The sequence below is a fragment of the Vidua chalybeata genome, chromosome 3 (assembly GCF_026979565.1).
Source record: "Vidua chalybeata isolate OUT-0048 chromosome 3, bVidCha1 merged haplotype, whole genome shotgun sequence".
NCBI classification, from domain to species: domain Eukaryota; kingdom Metazoa; phylum Chordata; class Aves; order Passeriformes; family Viduidae; genus Vidua; species Vidua chalybeata.
The window spans coordinates 92,938,735-92,959,297 of NC_071532.1; the positions used below are offsets into that span (position 1 = coordinate 92,938,735).

At 39.9% G+C, this 20,563-nt stretch overlaps 1 protein-coding gene across 2 annotated transcripts; it reads right to left on the bottom strand.

Annotated features, from left to right (window-relative positions):
- Positions 1-2,055: 2,055 nt before the first annotated feature.
- Positions 2,056-7,277, bottom strand: CLN8 (CLN8 transmembrane ER and ERGIC protein). 2 transcript variants are annotated; one of them, XM_053938708.1, is made up of 3 exons: positions 7,190-7,277; positions 5,216-5,856; positions 2,056-4,802 (listed from the first exon to the last, which is right to left on the bottom strand). In XM_053938708.1, exons 2-3 carry the CDS (start codon positions 5,801-5,803, stop codon positions 4,488-4,490), a joined length of 903 nt encoding a protein of 300 aa, XP_053794683.1. In that variant the 5' UTR covers positions 5,804-5,856; positions 7,190-7,277; the 3' UTR covers positions 2,056-4,487. The 2 variants fall into 2 exon arrangements, with proteins under 2 accessions (XP_053794683.1, XP_053794684.1); XM_053938709.1 differs by lacking the exon at positions 7,190-7,277 and having other exon boundaries at positions 5,216-6,903.
- Positions 7,278-20,563: the final 13,286 nt, after the last annotated feature.

Genomic DNA, 20,563 nt, shown 5'->3' on the forward strand with positions numbered 1-20,563 from the left:
TGGGGCAAGTTTTTGGTCTTTATGTTCATGATTTTATTGTTTATTTAAGGTAGCTTATACCAAACTATGAAGCATCATGTGGTACCAAATTAAATGTCTTCATGGTCAGAGCATAATGCAAAAATGGACCACACACTTCAAATATCCAACGAGAAGGGTCATTCCCAAGAGATTTTTTTAAACTGTTTTTAATACACACATTTAGCACAGCTTCTAGTGTTCTAAACATGCTTGTAGGAATAACACATGAAACGCTGGTGAAGGGACACGGGTTTACAAGATTTCTATGGCTATTTACATGAATATGACATTAGCTTTGTCAAGTTAAACATTTCAAAATAAATCACTTTTTTAGTGCATGCTCTGCAAAAACTGTTTAAGCTACAAATAGCAAGTAAAAAATAACAGGCATTATTTTAATCAAGAAATGAAAATCACAATAGACAGCTATACAATAAAATACTTTTATTTATGTACAGCGTAAAGATGCTTTCCAATAAATGCTACATTGTACAAGAGCAGACTTAAGTTTGTTTAACACTTTTAAGTTCACTTTAAGGGGGAGTCTCCCTGAGGTTAAAGAAGGTTTCTTATAACTGCATATCACATCAATATTTAATCCATGTTATCAGGAAAACACAAAAACACTCTGAAAGATTTGGACATGAATATTTAGTGGAAGACGGGCCTGACAGCCTGAAAACTACTAGACAAAAATATTGCAGTGGTAATGTGACTCCAAGATCATGACCAGTACTGCAAGTAAGAATAAAAATTGAAAAATGGTGGGTTCAGGAGGGAAAACTATGACAAGTTTTGGAAAAAAAAACATATGCTATAAATGGAGGAAAACACAAACTGATTTAGGAATGTTGTATGAAGACTGTAAGAACCAGATGACTGGACAAGGATGTCTCAGATCAGACATCTTTGAAAAAAACAAAACCAAAATAACTGAACACCATTATCCCCACCACAGTTTGCTGGTTTGGGTTTTTGTTGTTTGGGGTTTAAAAAAAAAAAAAAAAGCTTCAGAAAGGTGACACAAACACCACTCCTCAAATACACTTGTTCAACAAGAAAGCAGAGCCAAGTCCCTAGCAGTCACCTTGGCAAAGAAATAATTAACCCAAAACCACGTTATGCAAGTTTTCCAAATCTCCAGCAGCATACTCTGTAGAGTATCCAACCATACCAAAGCTGACTGAATTTTTCTAAATTGTGGATTGTGGATGAAGCTGTGTAAGAAGGCCCAACAGGACTGGGATTAATTTCACTTCAACAAAATTTACAACCACATATTGCTACTCTACCTTTGGGCTGAAAAGGATCACTTAGTTTTAAGTATCAAAACCCTCAGTTCAAGAACTTTTTCAGACTTGTTTCAGAGCAATGTGACTTCCACAATAATAAACTAGAAAATCCTCCTAAAGGGAACAGTCAATAAACACTGAAGAATCTCAGAAGTCTGGGATTGGAAGAGACCTTATGGACTATCTAGTTCCAGCCCTCCTGCTGTAGGCAGGGATACCTTCCACTACACCAGGTTGTTCGAAGCCCCATTCAACCTCACCCTGAACACTTCCAGGGATGGGGTATCCACAGCTTCTCTGGACGACCCGTTCCAGTGTCTCACCACCCTCATGGGGAACAATTTCTCCCTAATATAATCTAACTCTCCCCTCCTTTAGTTTAAAGTCATTGCCCTTGTCCTATCACTACATGCCCTTATAAAAGGTCCTTTTATACTCAAGTATAAAAAAAGAGGCTCTGTGTAACAGAACTGGTAACTCCAACACTAGGCCATGAAAAGGGTGAAGAAGAAAGGTTGTCTGTATTTTTGTTGTGTTGTATTTCTAGCTGGACTGTAAAGTACTCTTAAACCAACAGAAATAAAATGAGTGCTGTCATTTGCTTTATTGCATAGCTTTCTTGTTCTAGCAGGTCTACCAGTGTTTAGGTTAAACACTGGTATGATTCATTATATAGTTAAGACATGCAAAACAGTCTTTTTGTGAAAAAACTCACACTAGGATGCAAACTAAAAAAACTGCATTATGATAATAAAAACATAATTTTAATGAAATATTTAAAATTCAATCAGTAAAGTTAGACACATTAATAATAAAAAATATTAAACTTTAGACATCCAGTGCTATGACATAAATTTCCACTTGTCTTTTTTCAGTCTCAATTCACTACTAATCCCCACCCTCCATATTCTTTTATTTTACTACATAGTAACCTCACATTCTATAAGAATTCCAGCCGCTATAAGAATTACACACACATCCCAAACTTCTTCTGATGCTTCCATTTTCTGTAAGGACTCTTCAGAATTCTGTAGCTGGGATTTTAACAGTTATTACCTTGTTTTATTGAATCCAAACCTTCAAGTTTTAAGCTTCATAGAGTATACCATCATTCTGATACCTGATGACTTATTCTCTGCCTTTCTCCCTGGATCTCCTGCAAGTGAGGTTTAGATTCTGCAAGGTATGGATTCAGATAATATTATTTGGTTCCATAGCCAAGGAATTCATCCTTCTGGTTTCTTCCAAAGTACTTTTAACATTACTCTCCCATACACAACTCCTCAAGACAGGTACACCATTTCAAACTTTTGAGAACCCTTTTTACTATAGGATGGTGGCCAGGCAGGCAACACTGCAACTTCATTCTGCCCAGCTTAGAAATAAGAAGTTAGCTCCAAATTTAGATTTTATCTATTAAAGATCAGCACAATAACAGACAGGCTTGCTGTGTAAAATTACTGTGACCCTCTCAGCCTGGTTTTGAATGGGCAATTTCAGATATTCACCACTTCATCATTATCAACAAGATCTGGCTATATATTTGTGACCTAAAGTCAGAAGTTTCCTCCCCATCACAGAACAGCAACTCTGTGCTCAGACAGAGTGAATTAGGGAACACAGCAACCTGAGCACTCCCTTCACTCAGAACAAATCAAAGACACTCCCAACAGAAATTAATAAAATGGGGCTGTTTACACCAAAGAGTGCTTCCTTCACACATTTAAAACAATATGCTCCACCACAGATCAGTTCACAAAGTCTCTAATTCATGGCTTAATGTAAAATTCTTCACAGCATGGGTTTGCCCAGTCTTAATGCTTTTGGAAATAAATTTGTGTAGCAGTAATGTCACACAGAGCTCCAATTGACCATTTTTTAAAATCTAATTTGTTCTGTGTACCAAAACTAATACCCCTGTCATTCTCCTGCCACTAGGCGTCACTGTCTTCTATCATGATCATTATCCTTCCATCCACTTCCCAACATTTCACCCAGGAACCATCAAACCAATATTTTAAGTGGGAGAACATCCATCACCATTAGACCCTATGTAAAGAGCAACCCAGTTTCTCAGGTCAAGGAAAGATTTCTGTGATGTGGCAGATAAAGTGCAAAGGATTGTTAGTGTCACTTGGTATGTTCTTTAAAGTTAAATAAAAATATTAAAACAACTGAACTCCCACAGGAGGTGATAGGGGCTTTCCTCCATAGAGGAGTCACCTCCGATTCTGAAACCATCTATAATTAAGTGCATTCCCAAAAATAAGAGGAACCATAACAGAAGCACTAGTGGAACTAATTGCTTGACCCCTCAGACAGGACCTACAAACAAAATAATTTTACTAATCAAGCAGCATTTTTTTCAAGGATGACACAGAGTCACCTTCTGGTGTTGCCACTTGTATTTCATTGATTTAAAGTCCAGAAGGGGTCACTATGATTACCTACCAAACCACTCATATGGCAAATGTGTGGATGTCCACATGCATGGTTTTGATGGATATAAACTCCTCTCATACTGAGGGCAAACTGAAAACTACAACTTTGACAGCAAACACTCAAACAATTATTTTCCTTGTTCCTTAAGAGCGCTTAAAAGAAAAAAAGAAAAAAAACAATACCCAAAAAACCCCAAACCCTCAAACCAGCCAATGACAAAACCCAAAGCTGGGCCATGACTACCACTGACCAGTTCTGTGACTTGGAATGATTCACTGGCACACAGGAATTAGGTACCCATGCATACCTAACTTGGATCATAATTGATCTTAATAAACAATTTAACGTAATTTTCAGTATCTCTACCATATGTGAAATAGGATTCAAGTTAAACTTGATTCAAGCCAAGCTTAATAGATGACTTACTGTAAAGCCACGTCGAAGCATTAGGAAAAAAAAACATGCAATTAGGGAGCACATCACTACTAAATTATGAAATACTGTCCAACCCAACCAATTGTTGGTGTAATTCTTAATGAGGGTTGAAGTTCTTGTATGTATACACATAAGAAACCCAAACAATGCTTTTCAACACTTGTGATGCACATATAGTGCTACCAGCAAGGAGTCACTGCATCAATGAGCTTCTTGCAAAATCTTCTAGTTCATATGCAAAGAATGACTTTGCATTGTATTCTTCTGTTACCCTGCTGGGAAACTGTTGTTTCAGTGCTATAGCCTCTTCTTTTCATGTGTTTCACCATTTAATTTTCCATTTTCCACTGCTTTATTTTCAAAGTTCCAGTCAGTTGGGCTGAGGAGTTGCTGAGTTTTTTTGTATGTCCAGTATGGGTTAAGTATTAGTGTAACAGCAAATAGTCCTGAGAATAAAACAATAAAGTGAAGAAGTCCCAGGTTTTCTATAATAGAATTCCAATTGAAAAGACACACCCACCACATGTGGTAGGTAAGAATCATGCGGCAGTGAAACAGATGGATCATCACCCACTGGTTTGCCTTCCAGAAAAAGGTGTTAGCACGGCCCGCCTAAAAATAAGAACACAAAGTATGCAGAAGTGAGATTGTTACTTCAAGATAAGGAACTGAGGAATCTGTAGAACTATCACAAATATCCAGCTTTCATATACACACATTCTCACGCATTTTTCCTCATACTGCAATGTTACTCCACATATATATATATATATATATGGAATCTTAAACTTGGTATGGATCTATACCATCCCACTGTACACATGCACACAGCATCACAGAAACCTACATGGAGGCCTGCACAAGTGCCATCATGACAAAAGCAGGTATGACAATAACACAGGTATCAGTTGGATAAATGCAGTTTTGATGAAAAACTATTAAAACAAACCACACAGATTATCTACGAACAAGTGAAACGCATGAAAACTGTTACAAATATAATCTGAAAATTATCACATTCTTACCTTCAGAAGCATCCAGGAAATGCATGTTGAGGGAGTACTCATCTCCAGCAACATTCCCATCAAAGGCAGATAATGTCCAGATTTCACATTAATTACTAAACCAGCCAAGCCACCAAAAGCAAGCAAATGATGAACTACTAAGAAAATATCAAATGTTCTAAAAATAATGTTGGACACATGAACTGCTACATTTTCAAGCAAGAAAAATCCTGCTGCTATTAAACAGTTAAACCAACTCCACTTTTGCTGTGAATAGACTTTGTCAGCATGAAAAACGGGATCTATGAGCAAAGCCCATAACCCAGCAACACAACTCTGAAGTCCAAAGACACCACGTGTGACTGCCATATTCCAAAACACTTTCTCCTTTGCATACAAGGCACGGTAAGTGGTACTTCTCCAAGAAGACAACCAGTGAGACAGAAGAAATACTCCCAAGTAGATTAGAAAACCAGCAGCTAAAAATGTCAAACGAATTTCCCATAAGAGATAGTCCCAGTCAAAAACGGTCCCAAACACTGGATCATCATTTGTAGGATTCATTTCTTCTCTTTTGATACTTCTCATCCCCACTACAGTCTCCTTCATGCCTATTTAGCCTCTGCTATTTTATGCAAACCAGTAAGCATGAATTCTTCCATCTGGAACAAGGATAAAAAAATTTAGTGAATTTTTAAAGTACATCCATATATATAGACTCAAAAACATAGAGCGCTCACATCCATTGCAGTTATGACTTTGGTCCTGTTGCCATTAGGCAAAGTCATCCCAAAGACAGGTAGAGAGAAAAAAAAATAAACATAAGCCATAAGATTTACAACTGGCATGTGAAGTTCTTACTAGTAAAAAGCAATGCACTGAAGAAAAAGCAGAAGAGGGTCAAATAGGAATGCAAGAAAGAGGAAGAGAAAATACAATAAGCTAACCCTGTTTTGTTACTTATGAATCTTTTATTTCAACAGCATTGCGCAGTTATTGTCCTACTCCCCTGCTTATCCTGCACTGCTTTTACAGCATTTGCTACAGCTTTGGGTGCAATTCAGAATCTCAAATACAGATCCAGGACATAAAACTACAGAAAACTAATGCAGTAAGGGGGACCACTTACACCAAAAAGGGGCTGTAATCATCATGGCTGAAAACAAGACTCTGCAATCAGTTTTTGAACATTAAGCTGCTTTCCAAAAAAAAAAAAAAAATGGAAAAAGAGTATGGAATGCAGACCAGCAACCGTATTATATATTATTAGTAACATCGGTGTAATTAGCTGAACAGCCCAGCATTAAGTGCCTTAAGTTGTCTGAAACTTCCTGAACACACCGTAGTTCAAAACCAAAGGCTTGTGGGGAGGGAAAAGTCAGATAATACTGAAATATTTGAACTCCAGCTCGTTTTATGAACCATACAGGCGATATGAGCACGACCAGCACACCCGCCGCAACCTGTGAGTGCTGAACACCACTGTGCGTTTGGGAGTCTGGTGAACGCAAGTGAAAAGGCCACAAAGACCACCGAGGGCAGAACGCCCGGTGAGAAGCTCCCGCCGTGCTTCAGCAGGCAGCAAATGTTCCGTTCCCCGTGGTGCACCTACTCGCACCCTTCGCTCGCAGGCGCCCCGCTACAAGGAGGGGGATGGGCTGGGAGCCCCGAAGGCTCTTCGCCCACCCCATGGCATCACAACTGGAGAGATCGACTCGAAGTCCCAGCAACCCAACCCACCCCCCCCCCCCCCCCCGCCATTTCCGCGGGGAAAACCAGGGCAAAACACAGCGATCCCACGGTACGACCAGACTCTAAACAGCGTGACCCACTACCGCAAGCCCTGGCTCTAGCAGGGCCGTGACAGCTCCTCCGCCCCCGCACAGACGCGGCACCGACGCTCCTCGCAAGCCTCCCGAGCCCTCGGGGCCGCCGAGCCCCTCACGCAGACCTGGGGACCGGCCCCGACGCCGACGCACAAGCCCCGCTCCTCACCCACAGCGCTGCCCGCAATGACGGGACGGCCCTTCCCGGCTCCGGGACTGCCCTGCCCGTTCCCCCAGGAGCACCCGGCCCGGCCTGGCCCGGTCCGGTCCGACCCGCCTGGGGAGGCCCTGGAGAGGCCCCGACCCGGCTCGACCCGCCGGTCCCTCAGCACCGCCCGCAGCCGCCGGCCGCCCTCTGCGCACGCGCCGCCGTCAGCAGCAACCACCGGGCGCCGCAGGATGGGGGCAGGGAGGCGCGGCTGTACCACTCGGGCAGGGGGAGCCTTGTTCCAACGGAGCCTTTCTGTGCCCGGGAGCAGCGCTGAGCACCGCCACCACTGAGAGAGCAAAAAAGAAATATCAGCGGTGGCATTGCCAGTACATTTAGCTATGATTATCCCGTTTCATTGAGGACAGCAGGTTATGGAATGGATGTCAATGGTGTTCTGCTACATGATTCTCTTCATATTTATGACAGCTGATGTTGTCATCCCAGTGACTCAGGCTGACTCTCCCGAGCTCACTGAAACTACCCCGGGAGGCTTCCTCGGCCGTGTGACAGTCCCGCACCCGCGGTGCACTTTGTCTTCAACAGGAGTGACTGGCCGGGACCCTGAATTTTGCCAGGGAAACTCTCAGTCCCACAACAAATCAGGTGATTCCCCCAAAAAGACAAAATCAAGCCACAACTTCTGTCACGTGGAAAATTGGACTAGAACAGCTGAAATCCTAACCTGAGTCTACCTATGATGAGAGACCAGAGCTGGAAAATCTGCATCGGCAGCCTGACAGATTCTTGGTTTCCAGATGGGGAAGTGCTGCCATTCCCTGTGGGAAACTGGGTCCTGACACCACGGTGGGATAACTGGTCAGCAGCAGTTTTGTGCATTTGCTTTTAATTGCTAATGTGATACCAGGGTCTGCAGCAGACCCTGAGTGAGTTCTGTGAAAAGTAAGATCGGTTCGTATGCCACCTCAGTAGTTTTCATACAGACAGCCAGCAACACCTGCTTGTTGGGAAAGTCTGGGGACAAAACCTACCTCTTTTGCCTTCTTTTAATGTGCTGGGTGTGAGGCACCTTGGCTCTGAGCTGCTCTGCAGACAGCCCAAAGGGACAGGAGGGCTCGGTGCCTACACTACCTGTGTGCCACTGAGGTGAGTCACAGGCGGAGCACACCTGCCACTTCCCTGCCAGTAACCTCAGGAGGACCAGGCTCAGCAGTAAATGCTGGGCAAGAAATTTCTGCCAAAATACTGATTTCGTACAGCATGGTCAAGTGACAGAATTCCTAATGACAAGCTCTGGTAAATTGGTCTTGTAGACTGGAGGATTCATTTTTGCACAAAAAGGAGTGTAAATTTGTTGCAAAGCCTTGGGATATTGTTAGAGCCATTTACTAACACTGAACGGGAAAAAGGACCACAGGGCCTGAAAGATATGAAGTAAAAAAAATCTGAAGAAGTTCTCACTTGAAAAGTACTTCCTAGCTGATGGTAGATATTCATTTATCAACCCCTGTTTTCTAGCAGGTGCCAGAGTTGTCCTGGCAGGTTCCCAGTTTTTCTGGGAAACCTGAAAAGGATGATAAAGCTGATCAAACAAAAGCTGGGAAGAAGTTGGAAGAAGTTGCTCTCTCAAGTAACATGATGGGACTTATGTACCAAGGGCATGTGTTTTAGCTGTCCCCAATTTTATTCTTTGCCAGAACTGTCTTTAAATAATTCCTTTAAGTTGTTAAGGAAAGAGATGTTTTAACTTTCATATAAAGAACTGTGACCATAATGTCAAAAGCCAGATCACTGGCTGTTGTCTTTCTTGTGTATTTTCTTTGTCTTTGCTGCCTTTCTTGCCTTCTCGAAGCAATATCACATCTTTTAGTTACTGGCAGCCATAGCTGTGTTGAAATAGTTCAGTGTTGCTTTCTGAATCTTCTATTGATACTACAACCATACTTAGTAACAGCTTTTTTATAGTTGTTTCATTATGATCACTTCAGTTTTTTCAAAGTAATTATTCCTGCAGTGAGGCTCATCTTCCTACATTGTGTCATATTCAACTCTCCCTTTCACAGACATTCTGTCTGGATGCTACAGCATGCCCTGTCCAAAGCTAAATTTCCTGTCTAGACTCTTCTGTTTACTTGCTTTGTGGTCACAGCATCTTCAGAATGTCATGGCTGGAAGAGCAAAGAGCACCTCCTGGCAGGGATCCCTGCCTGCAGTCTGGATGATCCACTCACTCCTTGTAGCTAAAAGCCTCTCCTTACCAATTTTGGTAGTGCTTGCCTGAAGTCAAGAACTGAGTCTTTTTACACTTTACAATACGTGTGTTTCATTGCCTCAATGTCTACATCTATACATCCTCCCCCATGTGGAGGCTGCCTTTTCCTTTGAAACAAGTGGTTCCATCCCTGCTGTGAATTGAGAATTATTTTGGTACACACTATTCCCAAAACATGTGCATAAATGTTGGCTTTAGAAGGTAATTTTGACCATACTGCTGCTTCAAATGGACCCATGCCCAATTCCCAGGAACTCTTTAGACAAGTACCAGTTAGTTCAGGTGAACCTTAGCATACCTTAGTGTCATAGCAATAATTAAATACTGCATGTGATAACAAATCAGTAGCTCCTCTGTTTTATTTACAAATACACAGATACCTAATGATAGTTAAAAATGTCTTTAGTTTTAACACTTTTGTTTTCATTATTCCCCAAGTCAAAGTGTCATGATCTCAAGTCCTTTTCTCTGCTCCCTGTGCTTCCAGAGGCAGACTAGTCCCCTCTCAGTGGTGTGAGAGCACCTAAAAGATAAGCTTAGGAGATGGGTATGGGGGACACAAGGCCAACCAGTGACACCTTCAGTGAGAGGGGAGCCTACTCTTTGTGCAGAGACTGCAGGATGACTACAGAAGGATTTTATGTGTAAGTGGTGGGAATACAGAATATGGCCAACCTGTGCTTCCATTGCTATTCACAGTGAGTTACGTGGTTTAGGACCAAGTTGAGAAAGGAGTTTCAAACCTATTATCAAATTAATCCATCCATTGCAAAAAACTGTTTGTCCTGTAAACATTTGCCTTGCACATGTATTGGCAGAAAAGTCCATAATAAGCCACTCTGAATTCTGCCTTTTGCAGTGGCAACAGAGGGGATTTTTCTCTCTGCAGGAGACATGGCGTGATGGGGCCAGAAGTTACCTGTAGCAAAAGAAAAGGGATGGAGACTGGAAGAAAACCTGAGGCTATTCCCTGATCATTTTATAGCTCTTTGTCATCCTCTAAGTAGCATATGAAGGACTCAGGTTACTGCCTAAGGTTATTTTCATTTATATTTTAATTCCAGAGTACCAAACACTTGTAGTCAGTGTATGTTGAAGTCATATGATCATGAATAAAACCTGAGCTGGTAATCTTCCTAATAGAGGATAAAAATTCTACTACTAATTTAAAAGCCAAGACCTCACTGACTTCTCAAAATGTTTTAGCCCTCTGCTCCCAAAGTTTAAGAAAAGCTAGCACACTTACAGACATTGATTTATGCATATATCCACAACTTGTGTTGACCTGTCACATAATTCTGTATTTCAGTCACATGCTTCTTGAATTCTCTTTTTAAACTGAAATTTACACCTTCTGCACCTACTAATCTACAGTCTGGGTTCAAATCTATGGGAGCTTTATAACTAATTGTGAGAGCTTTGGTTCAAGTCTGTGGGAGGCTTACTGCATGCCTGCCTCAAAGAACGTTGTGGCAATACCAAATGTGTAATCTTGGTTTTTTCAATGCTTTACACACACTCTCAAAGTTCTTCTGATTCTTATCCAACAAGTACTTATGCAGTATTCCTAGATGCAAATCACAACTGTTAAACTGAGCACTTTGAGCATGCTTGTTTAAGGCCTTTTTCCTCTCAGCTAGTAGGAAGTATACTTGACTTCTTTTAGAAAACCTGTATTACAAGGCTTTCATGTGTGCCATGGATTCAGAATGTCTTTACATTGCATAACATGTTTATCTACCTAGACTGCTATGCTTTCCTCAGTACTGGGAGATCTGCACAAACTCTTTTTGTATTTCACTTACAGTCAGTTTTAAATAAATTAGTCAACTCATGCTTCAGAACAGACAGTGAAAATAGTTGCCTTGAAACCTTGATATTCTCAAAATTTTAAACAGTTCAGATTTGCTGGTCATCCACACTTTGAGCTACCAACTATGGGGAAGATCACAGCAATGAAACTCTCAGTTTCTGCCTGCTCGAATCTTTCCAGATAATGAAAGTGATATAGAAAAACTGGAGATTCTTTACTTAGTCCCTCTCAAGGTTATCACCCATTTCCATTTGTGAACATTCCAGGAAAATGCTGGAGGTATACAACCACTGTTGAGTAGTGTTGGATAGCTCAGTTTCACTCCAAAAGCTCTGTTACATGTCAACAAAGTTCAGGATATTACTCATTCCCATGCTGAATCTGGCCATTTCTTGTCCACTGCTTTGTTGGACCACACCAAGAACAGCCTTTGGGCAATTATTCCTTCACTATTTCATCTCTTCTCATTCTTTTAATTCCATTTAAGGCAAGATACCCTCTCCTTTTTTTTTTCTAATCCTTATTTATTTGTATTTTAATACATGACACTCTCAAGGTCTCTCTTGGTTGGTCCAACCATTTGTGTAATGAATTTATCTGAATCTCCAATTCTCTCTTCTGATGGCTCTACAGTTAATCTGCAAATAATAAGTAATTGCAGCTTCACCTCTTCTTTGTCTCTTTAAGTTCATATCTCACTCCACAGACTTCTTAGTCTCTTTCTGTTTTGCAAGCTTCCCTTTCTATTCCGTGCACTGTAAGCATGTCTCTTGAGTCATTGCTTAAATATATTTAATCTTTGGGTTTTTCTCCCTCTTTTCACTACCTCTGTCTAGTCAATGCCTCTTTATGGTCCTATCTGAGGATCTTCACCTTCTAATGCCCAGACACACTGGTGTCATTAACCCCTTCTTTTACCCAATAGGAATAACAAGTAAGAATAATACCAACTGTATTCAGTCCTGGACTTAAGTTCCTCAGCTGCCTCTGGCTGGCTTCAGGTAAGTACCACGAGGTGATGATAAGATCTTGGGTTTGCAGTTGAACTTTTTTATTCCTCCCTCACCAAACAACATGTCTTAACAATGTTTGCTGGGACAAGTTATTCTGCCTTAGTATTTACACTGTTGCTTCACAGCTGTAGTCATGAAGGTTAGTCTTAACTGGTGTTTCAGGTTGACCCAGAATGTCTAGTCCTTCTTTCTCATTTCTCACAGTTACCTCCAGTGCCTCTTCAGGTATCAAAGGAAAAGACTGTATCTGTCTCCCAGAATACATGCATTCTGGGGCTTTATTTAGCTTCAAGTAATCTCACCTGAACAGAAACTAGGGGATTTACCAGCAAGTAAAATGATGTTTGTCAAATGAGAGCAGCCACTGGTGGGCTTACCAATGGGTCTCTAGCAAGGATTTGATCCCAGGTATCTCCTTAGACCATCTTTCAGTTGTCTGTGTAGACAGCTACAGTTACTGTGAAAATTATCCAAGGTGAAATTAAAGACCATACAATTACTGCGTGGCAACAGTGGGCAGAAATAAGGAATATTTCTGTGGCCTCAATGAGTAATATGACAAGTTTAATTTTGGGGATTTTAGCAAAATGATAGCAAATCCATCATAATAAGAAGATTCAGAACAGCTTAAATGGTTTCTTGGAATAAGCAGCCCATAAGAAGTAAAGAAGATGGAAGGTGATTAATTATTTTCTCATTTTCAGCCTGATCCAAGTGGAAACATTCAGTTATTTCACAAATCGCAGTACTGTGCAACAATTACAAGACTATAAAGCAAGAACTAATATTAGAAATTAAAAGGAAAATAATTTTTGTTACAATATTTTACTAGGAATAATTGGAAGAAATGTATATTTAAAGCAACAGCTGTGAACAAGCTGCTTTTATGGCAGGTTAGTCTAGACCTACAAAAGATGGATTTTTTTTTTTTAATTTAGTCTATTTAAATTTGTTTAGAATAAGAAGATTCTTACCATTTACAAAATGAATTTCTAAAAATAAATTCTATGCGTATTAATGTCAGTAAACAGCAGTTATATTGTCTCTTTTAATCCTTAATACAGATTTCATTTAACTAAGCCTGTGGTGCTGCAAAATCTTCCTAATACCTCCTTTCTCCTCAAAGCTAGGTTTATATGCAATGGTCAGGAATCAAGTATTTGATGTCTGCCACAAGTCTATTGGCGTTAAATGAGCCTAGAGCTTTCACCAGTCTGCTCTTTACTACATTGGTGTGGTGTGCTGAAACAGAAGGCATCATCCAGCACATGACCACTGAACTGATTTATACCAGTTTGTGGTCAGGCCCTGTGTGGGCTTTTCCCATTTCTTTGTATTCCATTCTTCCTGAATTTTCACTTTCAGTAAAGCGTAAACTGGCTTTTTCACTATTTTGCTAGACTCTTGCATACTGCAGTAAGTTCATCCCATAGTTTAATGTGAAAAGTAAGACTTAAAGCCTTTCATGCACAAGTCATATTCACAGAGGAAAAGTAATGTATTTCAAGGGTGAGAAGGAACATGTGTTATACAATTTTCTGCCAAGTTATCCTCTCCTCTTTCTTGCAAGCTTAATCTAAACCCCACTGAAATAAACCATAGCGGGTTATGGGTATAACCCATTGTAGTAGCCTTTAGAGTATTTTAAGGAAATTTAGAGGAAAACACACAATTAACAAATCATAAAATTTTAAAGAAATGAGGTTTTATTTAATCTTACCCTTTGCACATCAGCTCACAAGAGATTTTTATATTACGTTTTGAACTGGTTGGCTGGGTTCATTCAAAGTAAATATGATCTGAAAAGTTTCATAGAAATCAGTAGAAAGGAGCTCCCAGTTAGTACCCCATGAAAAGAAAGGCTGCACCACAAAAGAAGAGTTCTTTGTCCTGTCACATCTCTTACAGAGATAGCCCAAACTCAACATCACATCACCAGATTCATGCACAGGGGCAGCTCATTCTGCAAATTGCTAAGGACGGCAGAAGACCAGTGGGAATAACATGTTATGAGAGAAATTTCTGATGGAAAAAACACAGGAAAAGAGTTTCCTTTGCCTTGCTTCTCTCAAAACAATTTGAGTTTGTGATTCATAATGGTCATTCAGAACAAGTTTTTCAAGCTTTTTTTCTCAGAAAAGTTGACACCCAACTTTATAAATATTTCAGTGGGATTCCTCATAGTAAAAAGCACAAGTAAGTCTTTGTGGACTGAAGATGTAACCTATTAAATCTATGTGTAAATATTTTGTCAAGTTCAAAGGGTAATGCTGTGACATGACCCCGCTGGTGGGCAGTGGGCTATGGAAAGAGCCAGTTTTTAGTGGTCTGAAAGCTGAACTGGGCTCCAGTTATATACCCACCCTCCTTCCTCTGGAAATGATGATGCTACAGCACAACAGTCTATCTGTTCACTACATGTACAGTGTGTTGGAGATGATTGTTGGTTACTGTTCCATCCTTTTATTTCAGGAGGCTTAGACACTTGAAAATACAGCATAAGGAAAATGAGAATATATTCTGCATAAGTTTACAGCTTCACACTGATAGACTCCTAAATAAAGCAGCCCTCAGTGAAATGATTAACTTCTTACTAGGTACTATCATCTCACTTCCACAGAACTTGACAACTTCCCTAAATGTGAAGTCAGCTGGTTTTCTTGTTCTTGAAAAAAGAATCCTTATTTTGTGAACATTTAACTGATTCTTAGCCTTCTTATGTCTTCCAACATATCATTTTGCAATCAATTATGTTAATAAAGGAAAAGCCCCATTGAAAGTTATAGTAAAGGTTTTCACTGTAATCAGAGTACTTTTTTTTTTTTTCTATAAAAGTGACTGTCTGGACTGAACTGAACTGAAGTTGCTATATTTGTGAATTGACAGAAAAGTGATACCTGCTTACACAAGCTATAAAAAACAATGGCCCTAGTTTTTTTGCCAGTTATTTGGAAGAGAAGACCAAAACTCCCATGCATCAGGCTCATCTTTATGTATAAGCATTCCAAACGAAAATAATGTCTGAAAAAAAGAGAACAAACTGAAGGCAAAAGAAGCCAGTTAATGAGTCAACACCTTTGTTAAAAGGAGACAGTTTTTACAGTGTCAGAGGTGAAGGATCTCTGCTGTTCCAGCACCTCCAGGGGATAGGCTATTAACAGAAACTAGATTTTAGCTGCCAAGCAATTCTATTTCTGATTTGGTCTTAAGGTAATTAAAGGTTTCATTATTAGCTCAGTTGGTTAGAACATGGTGCTAATGACACCAAGGTCATGGCTTTAATCCCTATATGAGCCATTCACTTGAAAGTTTGACTCGATGATCTTTGTGAGTCCTGTCCAACTCAGAGTATTCTGTGAAATAAAATGCCCCTCTGGAAATGTTTTTCACAGAAAGGGGTTTCACAGAAATAGCTGTGCAGAATGAAACCTCCCTTAAGGTCTTTTAGCAAGAGTATCTCACTTTTCCCTATAAAATGAAATCTAAATTTACCTACACTACCAAGGATCAAACTGACAACCAAGGAGAGAGCAGGTATACTCATGAAATCATTGCAGGAGAGTTTACTGAACATTTAGCCCTTCAGCACATAGAAAAGAACTCTATATTGACAAGGCAGATTTCCATTTGCTAAGGTTAAAATTTCATTCTGCTGAAGTGACTGGATTTAAAACTGCATGCCAAAAGAATCAGATTAATTATTACCACTGCTGAAGAGGATGCAGGAAAAAAAATACTGAGTGCTTCAGAATGACAAATTTCTGAGGAAATCTGATCATCAAAACCATATTGCAACAGCAATAAGTAATAAAATACCAACTTTGCCTGAAGCCCAAACATAAGGATCCAGATACACACTTCTTATTTTACCCCATTTGATTAGTTATACATTCCCCAGTCTCCATTTTGTATTCCATACAGAGCAGGAACTGGTAGTTGGAAACAGCATGAAATAAGTGAATAGCAACAAATTGCATAAATTCAATCTGTTAAATTAAGTTTTTGTGATTTGAGTTATTGTGACTTACAAACCCATCATCTATTGCAGAAGGTGAATTTTTCACAAAGTGACCTGAAGAATGAAAATGAGCAAATACTTTCAACTTCTTCCAAAGTAACAGTCAGGATTAAGTTCAAGTACTAATTGGTACTGCTGCATAACAGAATTCACAATATGATCACAGCCACTGTCTTTAGAAGTGAGTGGGAAGTGAATAAGAACAAAGAAGGGAGCTTTTAGAGGGCTCAATGGGCAAATTAAAATCCAGCATTAAGGGGGAGGTATGCATATGAGATTGGGATAAGTAGAAGCTCCCAGAGAAAAATCCTACTTTCTATTTTGCTCCTTGTTGTAGATGAGAAATCAAGCAAAACTAAGGCTGCTGTATATGTTCACTGCAAGATCTGGCTGTGCTAGCAGAAGCTGTTGTCTTCAGCTCACCATCTCTCCCTCACCCTTCATGTTGCAGTTTACTGCGCCTTCTAATCTGTTCCTGAGCCGCTTATACTCCAGTCAAGGCGAGCTGGGCTACCTTGACTGGTAACCCTTTTCTGACCTGTTGCAGTAAGCTCCAGATAGGGAAGGAAAAATTCTGCAGATAGCTTTGGTAACAGCTGTGGTGGAACAAGGGTGTCTGGCAGCAGACCTTTCATGTCCTTTTAGCTGACACAGCCTGGAGCTGGAGAAAGAGTGTTCATTGTCTTGTTCTTCAAAATGAGTGGTGACTTCCATGATTGCCATTTGGTACAATTTGATATGCAAAAGATTTATAAGGCACCAGCCCTTAATGGTGGAAAAAATGGTGTAAGGGCTTTACAAAAGAGAAATCCTTGACCAAAGCTGTATACCACAGACCTTAAGTTAGGCCAAAGTGTTATATGATTATAACTGGCAAAAAACCAACCAAATAAAAAGTTACACCAAATGCAAAATAGTGTATAATTTGACCAGCAGCAAGTTGTAACAGCCTTCTCCCTAAATATACAGTTCTTATTGCTTATATATGTCAGATGCAAGGCCAGTAGCTGTTAGCAAATATCTAAGGAAAGAGAAATGACAAACTGTAATAAAAGGCTCAGATGAAATCACAGAATCAAATCATATTGGAAGCAACCTTAAAGATCATCTAGTTCCAACTCCCCCTGCCATGGGCAGGGACACTCTTTGCTAAACCAAGCTGTTCAGAGTCAGATCCAACCTGGCCTTTGAACACTTTCAGTGACAGGACATCCACAACTTCTCAGAGTAAACCGTTCCAGTTCTTCACCACCCTCACAATAAAAAATTTCTTCCTAGTATCTAACCTAAACCTACCCTGCTTCAGCTTAAGCCTATTCCCCCTTGTCCTATCACTACCTGTCCCTGTAGAAAGTCCCTGTCCCGCTTTCTTGCAAGCTCCTTTTAGGTACTGGAAGGCTGCAATTAAGTCACAACACCTTCCCCCATCTTCTCTTCTTCAGCTTTTATGCTGCTTGCTCCATCATCATCAATATGGATGAAAGACCAATCACTGTGCTGGTCTGGGTGACATGCTGAAATGCACCTTCAAGTTACAGCACACTACATAAAGTACCTAATGCTTGGGAGCCCCCAGAGAGCAGATTATTGTCATTTGACACGTGGTCCCAGGGAGGTGAATGAATCACTGCCAGCCAAGTGAAAAGGCAGAGCAATGATTAGGCTTTGGAATTGCCTGACTGGGAACTTAATGAGAAGCACACTTAGATGTCTCTTTCCTTGAAAAATGACCACATTGTTTCCAGGCTGCGCTGCAATGCATTTTAAAAGATGCAAATGTCATGGGACATCTCTCAGCATGGTATAGTAACAACCCCAAATAATGTCATCTTCTCTGTAATCCCTTTGAAAATGTCCCTATCTGATCCAGTGTGGCTTCTGTGAAGGCTTGCTGACAAAGGTGGCAACATGACCTAGAGGCCAGGATGTGTCCCAGTGGTCTGTTTTAGGGTTGTTGCTGGCTGTGGGAGGAAGGAAGTATCCCCTGCAAAGGGTATTCCAATACTCTGATTGGAATAAACAAATCAAAACATAAGGATTAACTCACCTGACCAAGCTATGACATTGTTATTTTCATTTGATAAATTAAAGAACACAGTGATTAATATAGGCCTTAAAATTATTTACTTCAGTCCTCTGAGTAACACAGGTCAATGGACATCCATTATTTAATTTGCTTCAAGTCCAATAGATGTTGCAGAATTAAAGCACATCTACCAAATAAAAAAAAAATGTTGATTTAATTCTTTTTAGTGATGGGTAACCCTTGATAGATTATTTCAAGAGTTTATATGTACACAGATAACTAATGAGAGCATTATTTACGGTCTGAATTGGTTTATTCCAGTCACTGAATCTCATTATAACTTCATCAGCTAGATTTGGCATTTATAAATTGTGTTCAAGGGGCCTTTAATCTTTGATCATTTAAAGAGAACAATTTTCTAGAATGATTAAGCAATCTATAAAAAGTTTTTAAGTTTTAATCTATAACTTTTTTGAATCTTTATTTGTTTGGAAGCAGTATTCTAGTAGTTGTTCTACCAGCAACCTATAGGAAAATACTATGAAAGTATTGCATCTCTTTTCTAGCCCTGTGTTTGTACAGAAAGACTACCAGAATGATCTCCATTTTTTTTTCTACACTTCTTTTCCCTAAACACTACTGTGGAGATATGTTCTTTGTGCCTGAAGTCATAGTCTTATTTATGACTACGGTAGGTGAGCACCCTTTTCTGTGATCAAACTCTTGATCTCCCACTAAATCACTGTGTGACTACTCCTGTATTCCCCTGGCATCTCCATTGGACTCATAGGTAGGTGCTAAGCCTCTTCACAGAAACACAGTTTTTAACTGATGCTGTAGCTGAGAAGTAATAGATTTTTAAAGAACTCTTTAACTGTAATTTTCTTTGTTATCTCTGCTCAGTCTATTTCCGAAGGACAAGACAGTGAACTTAAAACATTATTGAATGACCTTTGGTCTTATTTATCTACATACAAATAGACTGTAGAATGTAAGCATTAAAAAAATAGTTTTTATATATAACATATTTGAAAATAAAGTTATTCAACTACAGTTGTTAATACTTTCGTATTGTCAACACTTTTGGCCAAGAAAACATGGCATAGCTGTTCTATTGAAAAGGAGATTTGTTTTAAAAAACTTTCTCTTGTAACAGACTAACTGAAAATGTTCGGAGGTTTTTGTTGTTTTTTTTTTTTTTTTTCCATAAAAGCAGTTCATAGACAGATGTTAGGTTAATGAAGCTGAAGGAATGACAAAAATAAGTGTGATGTGATGTTGCCAGGTCCATACCAAAATATCTGAGCAGGGATGCTATATGAGCAGCTAGGGAGGGATGAAAAAATGTGAGGCAGACAACTGGTCCCAGTTCAGTATGAATCTTGTTCAGAAAGCTCTAGGCAGGAATTAGGGACATTAAGACAGAAATTACAACTAAATTGACAGTAAGACAATTAGGTGGGTCATGAGGGTCTTCGGCTGACCAACACCAGGTTTCCATAGACTCACATGGATGTCAGCCTTCTACAGTGCAGCAGCCACTCCACAGAAAACATTCATCCTGGAATGAACCAGTTTTAGCTGTGGCTGGAAAGTGATTTCCCAAGAGAAGGGACAGCTAATCTGCTACCACAAACACATCCTAATGTGCCCCTTTGCAGTGTCAGCAGCTGTTTGCTCAGGAAGAAGGTGTTGGGAGTGTACTCACATGTGCATGGGGAGAGCACTGACAACGATCAGTGTCATCAAGTCTGTCTAATAAATACTTCTGTCATGTCTACTCCAGTCTTCTATTTTGCAATACCCTTAGGCTCAATTCTCAAATCTGTCTCACCTCACTTCAGTGCCCATCTCCCTTCTCTCCTACTATTGCAAAGTATGATATCCTCAACCTCTTTTCCCTACCAAAATGATACTCCAGTCTGTACCTCTTTCTCTTCCCCATTCCCAAATCTCTCTTCTGTGAAACTACAAAGCTTTTCTCTTACAAGGCCCTTTATCCAAAATTATGGGATCTGTCTCTCAGCATCTTCCTGCCTCAGTATTTTAATCCTTCTGGCTGATATTCCTTTCCTTTAGTTTGGCTTGTTTACACCTGACAGGTCATGTTTCTGTAAGACTGCTTTAAAAGATGGAGAGAGAGTGGCTTAAAGATTGACTTCTCAGAGACAATGACAGCTCAATTAGTATCATGTTTGTTTTCCTGCTGACAGGATAACAGCTTGAGATAGT

What these genes read in the sequence shown, in the direction of transcription:
- CLN8 (XM_053938708.1), bottom strand. Translation starts at nt 5,803, where the DNA reads ATGAAGGAGACTGTAGTGGGGATGAGAAGTATCAAAAGAGAAGAAATG. An exon ending in TTTCCTGGATGCTTCTGAAG is followed by an intron (nt 4,803 to 5,215) that starts GTAAGAATGTGA and finishes TCTTATTTTTAG; the next exon opens with GCGGGCCGTGCTAACACCTT.